The sequence below is a fragment of the Epinephelus fuscoguttatus genome, linkage group LG16 (assembly GCF_011397635.1).
Source record: "Epinephelus fuscoguttatus linkage group LG16, E.fuscoguttatus.final_Chr_v1".
In the NCBI taxonomy this organism is placed as follows: domain Eukaryota; kingdom Metazoa; phylum Chordata; class Actinopteri; order Perciformes; family Serranidae; genus Epinephelus; species Epinephelus fuscoguttatus.
The window spans coordinates 8362543-8375860 of NC_064767.1; the positions used below are offsets into that span (position 1 = coordinate 8362543).

Sequence of the window (13318 nt, forward strand, 5' to 3'; positions counted from 1 at the left end):
TCCTAACTGCCCCCTCTCTCTACCTTCCTCTCCCCCTCAAGTCCTCTCCTTCTCCTCCACTCTCCCGTCCTAACTTCCTATCCCTCTCCTCCTCTTTACCTTCTTACTTCCACTCCTTCGCTTCCTTTCCCTCTCCCCCTGCCTCTCCTCCTAACTCCCCCTCTCTCTACCTTCCTCTCCCTAACTTTCTCACCTTAGCCTCTCCCACTCAAGTCCTCTCCTTCTCCTCCACTCTCCCGCCCTAACTTCCTCTCCTTTGCTTCTCCTCCCTCTCCTTCACTCTACCTTCCTAGCTTCCTTTTCCTCTGCCATCCCTCCCTAACTTCCTCTCCTTCATTTCCTTTCCCTCTTCCCCCTCTCTACCTTCCTCTCCTTTTCTTCCTTTCCTTCACCCCCAATCTCCCCCTCCTTCTCTCTCCCTTCCTAGCCTCTGCTCCCTCTTGTTCCTTCTCACCCTTTCTCTCCCCCACTTGCTTTATCTCTCTCCCTCCTTCTCCCACTGCAGCCTTCCTACTGTCATCACAGAGAGACTTTGTCACCTTACCTGGGCCTGGGTTGTCAGTTCACTGCAGTGGTGCAGCCGGTGCTCCTGAACAGTGGAAGTGCACGTTGAGCCATTTGGCATCGCGACGGTGCCACACGCGCGTCTCCTCCGACTGACAGGAGCGCGGCCGGCCCTGGCTGTCCATGTACTGCGTCAGGCGGATGTAGGCAATGCAGGCAGCATCCTCACCAATCAGATGGACGTGGGGATTGAGGATGGTGGTGTGGACAGGCTTGCTGTTTTTACTCAGCACTGTGGGGATGGAAAGGTGCAGTTCAGCTGTTTCGTAGATGGACCCTTCGAAGTGGCGCCAAGTAACAATTTGAGAGCATTTAGCTGCTACCATAGGCAACATATGTTGACAGCTTCAAACAGCAGGAAGAGCTAACTGTTAGATTAGATTAGATTAGATTAGATTAGATTAGACTGAGGGGTAAGTGAATGTATACATGCATCTGATGAAAATATGTTTCAACAAAAATAAATAATTATAAATGTCTCATCATTTTACACACATTTCCACCAAAATTTAGCGTAAGTGCTAGATCGTAGGCAACTGGACTTGCAAACAATCCAGTTGCCTACGATCTAGCATTTAAGATTACCATGACCTGGATGACTGAGAATCTTCACCAACACTGGGATGTCTTTTTAGAACCTCGAAGTTCTTTTCTTAACAGCACAATACACATTTGTAAAGGATGACACACTGCAGAGTTTAATAGGCAAATATTCCTGCCAATCTGATATATTTATATCAAAGTTTTTGAAGGGATAAACAGACAAATTCAACAATTAGTCAAGTTATCTACAGCAGTTCCAACAGACCACTAAATTGTTTTTTATTTTACAAGCAAAAATGCCCCACAGTCTTTCGGTCCAGCTTCTAAAATGTGAATATCTGCTCTTTTTCTTAGTCTTCTATATTGGTAAATTTAATATCTTTATTTAGTTTTTAATTCAGACATGTGCACAAGGACACAGTACTGCAGACGCTTACATGCTATTCCACTGACTGGTCGTTGGTGCCAGAAATACTCCGATTCTCCAACAAGCAGATGGAGACATAAAATACAATACTTTTCAATGTATGTAATATTCATTCATCTTGCACATTACAAGCATGTTGGCCCGATTCGGATAATTTATTTTAAAGCCACTATCAGCCGATAGATGATGTGCCGAGATTATCGTGCATCCCTAATTCTCAGGGATACACCCAACAGGTTCTGGTGAGAATCACTGAATTAAAACATATCTAATGTAAGAAAACACAGGGCAACTATAATTTGGCAAAACTGCAGTCTGTCTCTCAGGTGACACTGGCTGCTCCTTTCCACTGCAACACTTTCAATAATCTGTATTTCAGCCCATAATCTGTTTAAATCCTGATTTTAGAAAATGCATTTTTTTTGCTTTGATAAATAATTGCACAACACTAATTTTAGACTGAACTCTTGTCAACAAAGGCATACTACAGTGTGTCCACTATATTCAAAGAGAACAAACAAGCATTACAGTAAATTGATTAAAGATTATGTTACATAAATAATCAAGGCTGAGCAACTTACGGTTCTCAAAGTAGAACTTGTGAAAGTCCATGCCCTCCACCAGGTTTCCAAGAGCCTCTGGCTCAAAGGAAGTCAGTCCAGGGTCACAGATTCTCCTGTCAGAGGAAACACAACCAGAAATAAACTTTGGCTTAAGACTTTATCCTGCTGTGAAAAATGAGGAGGACTAAATGCTGCAGATCAGATGACATGACTTTTAAAACTATGTCAACATCAAGGTGTGTTTGCATTTAAATGAAAATCAATTAAGAGTTTCTGTGTGTTAAAAGTGATAAAAAACTGAGCCTCAAACAAAGCCCTTAAAAGATTACTTGTGTTTTTTAAGTTGCATTTGCAAACTTACGTGTAAGCCTCGAAATCCCCGTTGTTGATGGCTTCGATCAGCTGCTCTGTCATCTTTATAATCTCCTGTTTACGAGCTGAGAAGAGAGAATGAAAGGAGGAGAGGGAAGACAACCAGAGGAGGTTAAAAACAGTCAGACATTTGGAAGCTGAACATACAAATACCGCTCACCATGCTCTCCCTAAACTCACTGGAAACCTCTGACATTTGAAATGAGTTCATCACATGGGCACCGCCCTCTGGTAATAATGACAGTGACATTTGAAGTCACCCTTTAGAAAACAAAACAGACTGTCCACTTGCCATGTTAGAGACACCATCAAGAGTATTGATGCTCAAGAGTCCACTGAATCCTTAACTCTTTGGTCTCACAAAACAAAGGACAAATTATTTTTTCACATTTCATAGTTTATGGCAGTGTACTTTTCTGCAAGGACTCTGCCCTCTGCCTATACTTTCTTCTTATTTTATGTGTTCAGGATGCTATTTATAAAAAGCTAGTGACCTTATCAGTGCCGCCATGTACTTACCTGATTACTTGCTGTATTTTAATTAAGGTTTAAGAAAAGTCCAAAAATCACTCATAATTACTTAAACAAATATACAATTAAAAGTATTTCATGTGCAGGTTTTATTAAAAAAAAAAAAAAAGAATTGACAAATAAGCAATAAAACCTTTCCCATTCATGAACATCTCTACTGATCAGTAGAGCAAGTTATCTGACTTTTTGGAGGTATTTATTTACGTCATTCTGCTCAGTTACCCCTCAAAAACAGACACTTCTGAAAACTACACCACAAACAGGACACATACTAAGATTGATTTTTTTGCTGCTAACATCCTAGAAGGAAGCCATCTGTTGATGTCCAGTGAAAATGGCTCAATCAGGCTGATGTATGTGCAACAACAAATTTTCGAGATATCAACAACAACAACAAATCGTTGAGAAGACAAACCAACTCTCAAGTGACAACTCCAAAAATCTTTCACTGTGCAAACATACAAACCCACACAAATAAAATCAGCTGCAGTGTGTCAACTTTAAAAAGCCAGATTCTTTGGGAGCAGGCCAATAAATACTAAAATACATAAGGAATTCAGAGAATGTGGGATGAACTCATTAGAAAAGCACAAACTGCATGCATACACACTGAACATGCAGCTGTTGAGCCAGAAAAGCCAGCTCACAAATCCTCCACATCTGCATGTAACTCTGTGTTCATAAGTCCTCAAACCTCATAACAGACGTTATGAACAAGAGCCTTTGAAGAAGCACTGCACGACCTGGCACTTACTCTGCAGCAGGTTGCGGCTGCTGCCTGTGGGAGGTGTCAGAGCGGACTCTGGTTCAGGACGGGAGCTCTGAGCTGGACTGGTCTGAAGGACACTGGGGCTGCTAGTAGCCTCCTGCAGGGGACCAGCTGCAGGCCGGTCCAGTCATCCCAGTAAAATAAAGTCATATTTAGCAAAGCTGAGACGACATCAATTTATTTATTTACATGGTATTTAACATTGATTGTTCTGCAAAAAAGCAGAGAAGTAGGAAATCAGACTCCAGACACAGTTATAGATAAATGTCTGAAAGTTTAGAGGGGGAGCAGTAGCTTGCAGTCAGGCCTGGCTGCCACTAGATGGCAGCACAAGAGGGCAGAGGGGAAGTGAGTTGGTGAAGAGTGGAAGATAAAAAGCCTTTTTGACAGCAACATGTCTTGTTTTGCTTGTAGTATAGATTTGTTTGTTGAGGAAAGGTCAGGACACAAAGGTCAGAGCTAAGAGCTGAATCACATAAACTGCTGCAGACTTACAGGTGGGGCAGTGAGGAGACAGGGTCTGGGTCTGTTCCTCAGTAGTGCTGCACTCGCTTAACACTCCACTGTCTGTACCAGCAGACTCAGAGGCAGCCACTGCCCCCATCATAAGACAAACACAAATAAAGTCTGAGGATAATTTTAATTCAATCAAATGCTTATACTTTGTAAAATTCCTAAAATAGCTGAATAATCAAAAAATTGGTAGTAGCAGCTACTACTTACTGCCTACTGTCACCGCTTTTCTGTCACTACTGAACTGAGTGTCAACAAGACATTTACAAACATCTCCTCCAGCTGTGGGAAATTATAACAGGCAGTCTTCTTTTTTTTCCCTGACAAAACTGTTTATCAAGAAAACAATCATCAGATTAATCAATCATTAGAATAATCATTATTTTCAGCCCTAATTACAAGTTCCCACAGCCCGATGAGACATCTTCAAATTGCTTGTCTTGTCTGAGCAAAGTCCCAAGTATTCAATGTCGTTGACATAAATACAAAAAAGCAGCAAATCTCCATATTTGAGCAGATCTGAGATTAGATATTTGCTTCAAATTATCAAAACTTTTTTGTTCACTTTTTAAACTTTCCATGGAATTGTAAATCACGAAGAAGACGACGCCACACTGATATGGAAAGCAGTGAGTTGGAAACTTGCTGCGAACACAAGTAGTCAAATCTGATCCAGACACCAGATATCCAGAAACAAATAAGTTGGACAAGCAAACCTCTTGTAGCCACATGGAGATCGGCAGCCTGTTGCACCAGCAGACAACAAACTTTTGATATTATTTAAAACCTAAATGCACACTCAGGTTTGATTCCACAGAACAGAGATGCAAAATATTACCATATAAAATATTCATAAGTTCCACTAAGTTGTGACTCAACAAAACTGAAATAGGGGTACAAGAAATAATTTGTTTTGTTAACATTAGTTTATAACCACTTGATGTACCTCTTCCTCCACTGTGTAACCAACAGGCTACTACCTCTTACACTCTGCCGCTTGCATTGCTTGATTTTCTTTAGGAGAACTGAACACTGCAGATGAAACATAGATGTAACGTCCCTCTTTGCAACACTGTTTGGTTGACTTCTATATGCTGTGGCGTAAATAGAGATGGTGCAACTGATCAAAGTCAGGAGTTTAATGTGAAACTAAAAATTTACAACGTAGCAGTTATTACGTTCCTCAAATAGTCAAACTCACTATCAGCTGGTGCAGAAGGCTGCAGAGAAACTTGTAAGCCACAGAGTAGTTGGTATGCAGATACAAAGTATGAGACTTTCATTGCCTCATCTTAGTGTCCTGTCCTTTGTTGACCTTGTGATTTTGTGTTAGAGGGCAACCTACACTCTGCTGATGCATCCTGACAGTGTTTGTATTTCAGAGTAGACAACAGAAATTATATTACATGTAGCAGATGCGTTCATCCAAAGCAACTTAAAATAAGTGCATTCAACTTGAGAGAAACACAGAGGACAACAGGCTCCTGATTGCATGTTAGTGATGAGCCACTATAAGATCGAGTGCTGGTAAACCCACACAAAGCTGCCTTAACTAACTGGATTAACTCTTTCCTGGAGTTAGCTCTGTCCTACTTCATTCACCTGAAAACATTTATAGGGTCATCACCGAGCTGAAGACAACTGATTAAAGGCTTAAGTGGCGTGTGATGCTGGCATGCACACACTCACGCACACCAGCGGTGACAATGAGGCAAAGAGTTTTGCTCTGGTGCAACTGAACAGCATGTAGCTGGAGACAGCAGTAAACAAGATAGCAGCACTGTCATCAGTCCCCATACATGCACAATGTTTACATCCAACTCTTCATGTCATATTTGTCTTTCCTGTGATGCTCAAAGGCATCTGTCTTTTTTTCAGCTACTAAACCTAGTGGATCTCCAAGCCTCCACGACCTTGACTGAAGCTGAGCTGACAGCTGCCTGAAACCTCTGCCCAGTAGACATGCATTACCTCAAATATAAAGTGAATTATTATTTCTCTGAGTTCTACACAGTGACAAAACTTAAGTCATCAAGTGAACAGAGAGGCATGCAGAGTAGGTGAAAGTTGGACAAGTACCTTTCCTACCTTTCATCTCCTCCTCTTCTGTGTTATTACAGCTCTCTGTGGAGCCCTGTCAGACAGAGAGGGTGGAAAGACAGAGGTGGAAAGAGAGGTAGATGGACGGAGGGAGAAGAGAAATAGCAAGACAAATTATTTTTTAATGTGTAAGTGAGACAGGGTTGGGAAGCTCTGGACCATACGGACATACAGACAACCTGATGGACAGATGGACGGGTGAATGACTCCCTCCCAGGAGCACAAACCAGCCAGGACAGCAGCGAGGGGAAGCGCAGAGAGCCACACATATATGAGCAGCAAAGTGTGTGAGGAATTTAAAATGGTGTGACTAATTTTTTGACAGGGAGGAGTGTGCGAGTGCGTGTTAGTGTGTCAGTGCTGCTTGAGAGGAAGCAAGTCAGAAAAGTGTCAATGTAAAGAAAACTGTGAAACAGCACTGGCATTTGAATATCTAGTGACACTAGTGTTTTGCAAGCTTGTACACCAACGTAGCAGCGCAAGCAGCATGGCAGTTGGTGCCTATTTTAGTAAAGTCTCTGATACAGGTGTTTGAAGATTAATGTGATAGTGCTGCTGTTAAACACAGTACGTGTAGGATTTTCTCTTTTATATAAATTTGGCGTGGTGATGCTGTATGGATCCTGATGGTACCACCTAAGTAATTCGATAATTGTGCAGTGTTTAATCATAATCAATTCAGGGTTTTCTGGAGTGTTTTACAGTGGAGGCACCTCACCCAAAACTGGGAATACTTCTGCTTGTGTCATAAGAATTGTTAAATTCTTTCGAAAAATAATGGCAGGTTTTTAAGCTTAGAAAGCCAAATGTGTGATGGAGCAGTGGCACCACATCACACATTAAAGGCCATATATTTGTTTAAACCATCATCTAGTAACTTCACTGACAACGTGAAGAGTTGCATCAGGATCTATCTGATGCAGCTCAACATCAATCACATCATACGCTCGCTTTGCAGTAACTTAAATGTCAGGAAAGTTTAAGTTGTGAAAGTCGAGACAAACAGCCAAATCAGTCAAAATTAGGTGACGATACGTAAGAACCAAAAAAGTCTGCACTGACTAACTTTAAAAGGTATTTTTAATTTATTACATTTGCATTTAAAATTGTGCATTAATAAACTCAAAGTTAAGAAAAAAACATACTAAACTTGCCATTTAATATTCTATTTTCTTACTATATCTTTAAATGAATGGATAAGCAGTGCAGTATTTTTAATGTATTAATTGATTATAATAAAACACTGAAACATTTATTCCAGTGGCTCCATAATAGTCCACCTTCACATTCATTAAAACGTGAGCATGTCTCACAACAAGCAGGAGCTGTGCTGATCTGTTTCCAGATTTGGGGAGTTCACAGGATCCGACTCTCCTGTGAAATCCCTTCTGGTAAACAGGAAGAGAAATAATGAAACACGCTGACAGAAGCCAGCTCACATTAGGTGCACAATGAAGCGTAGAGTCGTTATAGCTGACAGCGATGTATTGAGTGTATTTAGAGAAAATCCTCCACGAGTTACCTGTGTGTGTGTGTTAGTGGTGGCTGGTGGCTAGAGGTGGGAAAAGGAGGGGCTTACCTTGGTGCCATCAGCTGGGTTGTGTACAACAGTTGTCTGGGCTTCCTGGGGGGGAGGTAGGAGACACTTTACCATGCAGGGAGGGGATGGGGGTGGGTGGGGGAGATGAGCACCGGAGAAGATGCCAGGGAATACCAACGAGTTCAATGGCGACAAACACATAAAACAGACGCATGTGCGCACACCAAAACAAAAGCACGGGAGCTACAGTACAGAGGCTGTGGAGCATTTGTGGTGATTCAACTGATGGCTGTAGATGTCAGGGTGCTCAGTGTCAGTGTGTTCCCAGGAATAGGATCATTTAGAGTCTCCGAAAAGCATGAAAACAGCCGTGAACACAGCGAAACACATATTCACCAGCCAGGGCCATGGCAGAGGACGAGGGTTTCTGTTACGTGGCTGTGTGTGCATGTAAGTGTGAGTGCACGTTTATGTCACCTGGAGGTTATTCAACAGTTTTGAAATGCAGTTTGCTTCAATATCCAAATGGAAGTTACAACTCTGGTATATCCAATATAGTGCCTAATAATTACAAAAGCATCTTAAAACCAGCACTGATGCAATGATGATCTAAGGTTGCAACACTCAAAAAACACAGAAAAGACCATTTTATTACTTCTGCTTTGGTAACAAGCCTCCATATGAGTGCCCCAAGAGTGCCATCTTCCTCTTTCTATAAAGCAGAAGCAATCATCGTCCGGTCTGATGAAGGCCTGTTTACTGTAATGTGTCAGCCATTCAGCATAAAGACATAAAGTTGTAAACTGAGGCCACAGTATTGACTTTTTTGTGTTTTCCAAGTGTCGCTGTCCCAATTCTAAAGATGTTCTCGCCTAAGTAGAATAGTTTGAAAAATGCTATTGGGTTTAATGCTAAGCTAGTAAATGCACACTAGCTATTACCTGCATGTCACAAACACTTTTGAGTTATGACCCACGTGAATTTGTCCCCATCACAGCCTACCATTAAGCATGATGACTGTGTGTTGGTGTGACCACTCCTCATCCCCAACCTTGACCCTGCCTCAGAAACATTCAGCACAAAGCAAATTCAAGTAACCCCAAGTACTGCATTGTTTGGCAAACAAACCCACGATATACTGGTTTAGTCAGTATGTCAGTCAGTCAGTCTCTTGATCCCTATCACCACTGGACCCAACATCCAGAAACAACAACCTTAGAACATCCAGCCCCTTCAATGACACATGGGATTATGGGGGAATCTAGCCTGGAAATTTCTGACCAAACTTAGCTCAATGCTTTGCCTCAGTTTTTACAATTTTGATAGTTTGGCATCGACAGCTTACTAACATCTGGTGTGCAGAATTCAGCACTGGCATTATGTAGAAAACAATGTCCATCATGTATTTGTACTTTCTTGCAGAGTGCTGCATGAGAAGAACAACATCACCGCTATGTCTGTATGGTAAATCTGAAGCTTTGTGATTAATACATTAAGTCTGTTTGATTTGTATAACACATTGTGGCATTGTTGCTTTACATGATGCTATTTGCCAGACAATAGAAAATGTGAAACTAACAACAGTCGGGAATTTGGACAGAGCCAGCCAGACCAGCTGTTTCTCCCTGCTTCCAGTCTTAATGCTAAGCCAATCTGCTTCCTGCTCTAGCTCAGTACTTAACGTGAGACCTAAGTCATCTTCCCAAAATGTTGAATTATTCCTTAAAAGCAGTGATACTCAACATACAGCCCTTGTACGATGGGGTGCAGGGTCGCCCACCAACCATTTTCTGATTCACCAATGAAAATGAATTGATTCTCACTGGGAATTTGGGGGGATTTTTTTGTACTTTGAATATAAATAAAGTGCAAGAGCGCATAAAAATGCATCACCACGGACCCCCCTGACAGAGGTCTATTTATCTATATACTAAATATAAATGTTTGTTTATAAACTGGCCCCTGGCTTCCTGTCATTTTGTGTGGACCCTGGGCAATGTGAGTTGAGTATTCCTGCTTTTCACTGTTGGAACTATGTTAAATATATTTAGTAATAAGTATAATCTCTGGCTATCATATCAGGCTGGATTAACAACCACCAAATATATTTTAAAACCCCTGGCATTACTGTAAGAGCTTAATTTCGATTTAAAGATCTCAATGATTTCATTGATTTGTCTTGTTCAAGCTCTATTTTATGTTAAAGCTCAATCCCATCATACATATGAACACAGGCTGCATCCTCATACAATTGTGATCTCTGTTACCCGTCTACTCCAGCTCCTGTTTCATCCAGAAGTCCTTCACATTCACATATCCAAGAGCAATTTGTAAAATGCCGTCTTTTGATGCAGTACAGGTTCAACTTTTTTGTTGTTGTTGCTTTCCAAGAAAACTGCCATAAACCTGTTTTTCTTAAAAGGCAAACCATCAACAAGGAGTCACCAGAATGTGGCTGAGCAGAACTTGATTGAAGTGTCTGCTGTTGTACCGCAAAATGAAAGTCATTTGTCTACCTGTCAGTGTAGTGCACTGTGTAAATATATATAGGAGTGTGTCCACAGGAGGTCTGGGTAAAACACGAGCCAGGGGAGACACTCGAAGGCACAAACCAGTCGTTCAATTTTAAAGTCATCAAATCCCCTTCCAACATCACAGTTTGTGTTCAAAACAGAAGCAAAGAGGCAGAGGATGAAGGACGAGAGAGAGGACAAAGTACAGGAGAAGATTTCACTTAACATGGGGTGAGACACGAAAAGATGAGGAGACAGAACTTAACATTAAAAAGGTGGGAACAATGAAATGATGCTGTAAAAAAAAAAGCAATGTGAGAGAAACCAAATAGAGATGAGGTACCATTGGTGCTGAAGATGACATGCTGCTGTCTTTGGTGCTGCTGCTGCTTACTACACTGTTTTTACTGTTGGTTCCCTGCGACTGGGGCAAAGAAACACAACACAGAATGACTCCCACTGCTCCCACTGGGTCTAAACCATAAACCACCCTGTGGGAATCTCAGGTCGAAAACAGGAACAGAGCCATTACATGGATCAATCAGCTGCACCTTGCTGCTTTGTGCACTTTAAAGGGCAGCTGTTGTTGTATTCTCCTGTCTGTTGTGCATGTAGCTTCTGAATAATCTTCTTTTGATCATCAGGAACTAGTTGAAACAGGTTAAATGTCCTGCTTCAACAACAATGCGAGTGCACTGACTTTCTAACTTGTTTAATAAATATTTTTATTTCTATTATAAAGCTGTGTATTGAGCGATCGGAGGGCTCTTCTGAGTCTAGCGTCCTGGCGTATGCCTGCATTTAATGTCTACAACTTTTGCAGACATTTAACAACGATAAAAGAAAAAGTACAAATACAGAACAGTTAGTCAGCACATGCATTTTTTTTTAAACAATGAACATATTTTCAGATTGGATTTTAGGTATTTTCCCAGCACATTTAAGAAATAGGTAAAATCAACATCTGCTGGGATAAAGGGAGAAATCACAAATCTGTATCTAAAACAAGCACCAGAAACTGGTGAGCCATTTCTGGCAGAAACACAGCCAAAAATATGCAGAAAATAAGTTTATAATAATGGTTACCAGTTCAGGTCTGTGCATGCAGTGAAAGGCCTTAATGACAGGTTGTTCTCTAATTGTGGAGAATAGTGTGTGCATGCATGTAGGTATGTACCGTACGTTGTTATCGCCCTTCTCTAGCTCATGCAAGGTCAGCTTGAAGACAACATTAAAGCCTATTTTACCCACAAATCTACTTTAGCATAGCTGCAACTGCAACTAGTTAACCTGAACCCTCACACAGCCTCCTGCACAATCTATCACAATATAGTTTTACTGAATGAACTTTACTTCGACTGCACTGGTGCACCCTACTGAGCACAAGTTTTAATTAAACTGAAAAAATGAGTGTCACATTCAATGGCTGCAGTCCTGGGAAATCAATGGATTTAATGAAAGTCATGATTTTTAAGTACATTCGAAGGTATTAAGATGTATTTATATTGTGTTTAAGTAAATATATATACATTCTTGCTAATTCTATTGCAGTGATTCCACTGATAAAAGTCATAATTTATGAGAAACAAAACAAAAATTCCCATATGCACACAATAATTGCAATAAATGGTCTATTTACTATTAAAGGGGAACTCCACTGATTTTACAGATAAAGGGCAGGTTTAGTAGTCATTCTAAGTACCATTCTGAGAGGCAGTTATAATCAGGGTTCCCACACACTTTTACCAACATTACATTTTCAAAACTTTTCCATAATATTTATCCCATTTCCATGAATTCAGTTAAATAGTTTATAATGGATAGGCCTACATAGTGATACAGCTGTAGAACTGCATTATTAGACTCACACTTTCCAGGCATTTGCAGAAAAGCAAACTGCTAGCACTTCTTAACTTTTCCCGCTCATTAGACATTCCCGCTGCCAACTAGATGCATGTGCCAGAAGACCAAACCCACATATATGGTACTTCACCAAACATCAAGAACGTGCCCCTTTTGGGGGATGTCAGTGCAATTTCACACGTTTGGATTAAAAGTTTTACAAGTTTGTATGTCCTTATTTCTTATTAAACAAAATTTGCTTTGTAGACTAGTCTAATAATTATTTTGCTACCTTGCCTGAACCTGAGAGTTCACAACACCTTAATAAATAAAGGTTGATGGCCATCATGCCCCTTCAGTCTTTCTGCATCCAATTGGATCAATCACCCAACACAGGATGTCTATACATGTACAGATGTCCTATGTCCTACAAAACAGCTTTTCAGCATGTTCCTGTTTTTCTCCTTATGAAAAATAGCATTTCTGTCAACAAAAAGGTGGCGCAGCCTTGGGAATGATGAGATGCCAGCCTGGTTTCTGTGTCTAAATGATAAATCATGTGTGTCTAAATCATCTAGTTTCTCAGTTTGGGATTGGAGACTACAAGTATTAATAGAAAGTTGAGGAGTATGAAAAACAATCAGGGAGGGCCTAACAAAAAGATGCTATTGGTTGCATTATGGGAAATGTAGGATCTAGTGTCTCTGGGCTTGACCCATACTACTTTTTTATCTCAGCTTTACGGAAGTGTAATTCAAAAGATTAAATATATGGAGTACTCCTGTATTATCTTACTTAATGCTCACTCAAATACTTATTTTGATCCTGTTTTAAACCAGAGCAGTGGTTCTTCTACACAACAGAGGCGCAGATTATAGCTGCAGATTAAATATGGAATGTGTGATGTGAACAAGAAAACACAGCTTGAGCTGTACTCTCCCTTCGGCCTCAGGCTAACTTGAGGGGAAGGAGAAAGAGTAGTTTCTTGAATGCAAATCAGTATTCCCACAAGGAAGTTAAGAGGTGTGTGGACGAATGGTT

At 40.8% G+C, this 13318-nt stretch overlaps 1 protein-coding gene across 28 annotated transcripts in view; it reads right to left on the reverse strand.

Moving 5' to 3' along the window:
- The window catches only part of camk2g2 (calcium/calmodulin-dependent protein kinase (CaM kinase) II gamma 2), a 95254-nt gene that overhangs the window by 8003 nt on the left and 73933 nt on the right, over positions 1–13318 (reverse strand). For 4 of the 28 annotated variants that reach the window (XM_049601377.1, XM_049601376.1, XM_049601374.1 and 1 more), the window contains 4 exons: positions 6371–6416; positions 2459–2534; positions 2116–2210; positions 545–796 (listed from right to left, as the gene is read on the reverse strand). In XM_049601377.1, coding sequence (XP_049457334.1) covers positions 564–796; positions 2116–2210; positions 2459–2534; positions 6371–6416 — 450 coding nt within the window. In that variant the 3' untranslated portion in view covers positions 545–563. Of the gene's footprint in view, positions 1–544; positions 797–2115; positions 2211–2458; positions 2535–3754; positions 3881–4264; positions 4364–6361; positions 6417–7961; positions 8007–10778; positions 10860–13318 lie in introns of all 28 variants that reach the window. The other 24 variants (XM_049601351.1, XM_049601347.1, XM_049601357.1 and 21 more) reach the window with 18 other exon arrangements.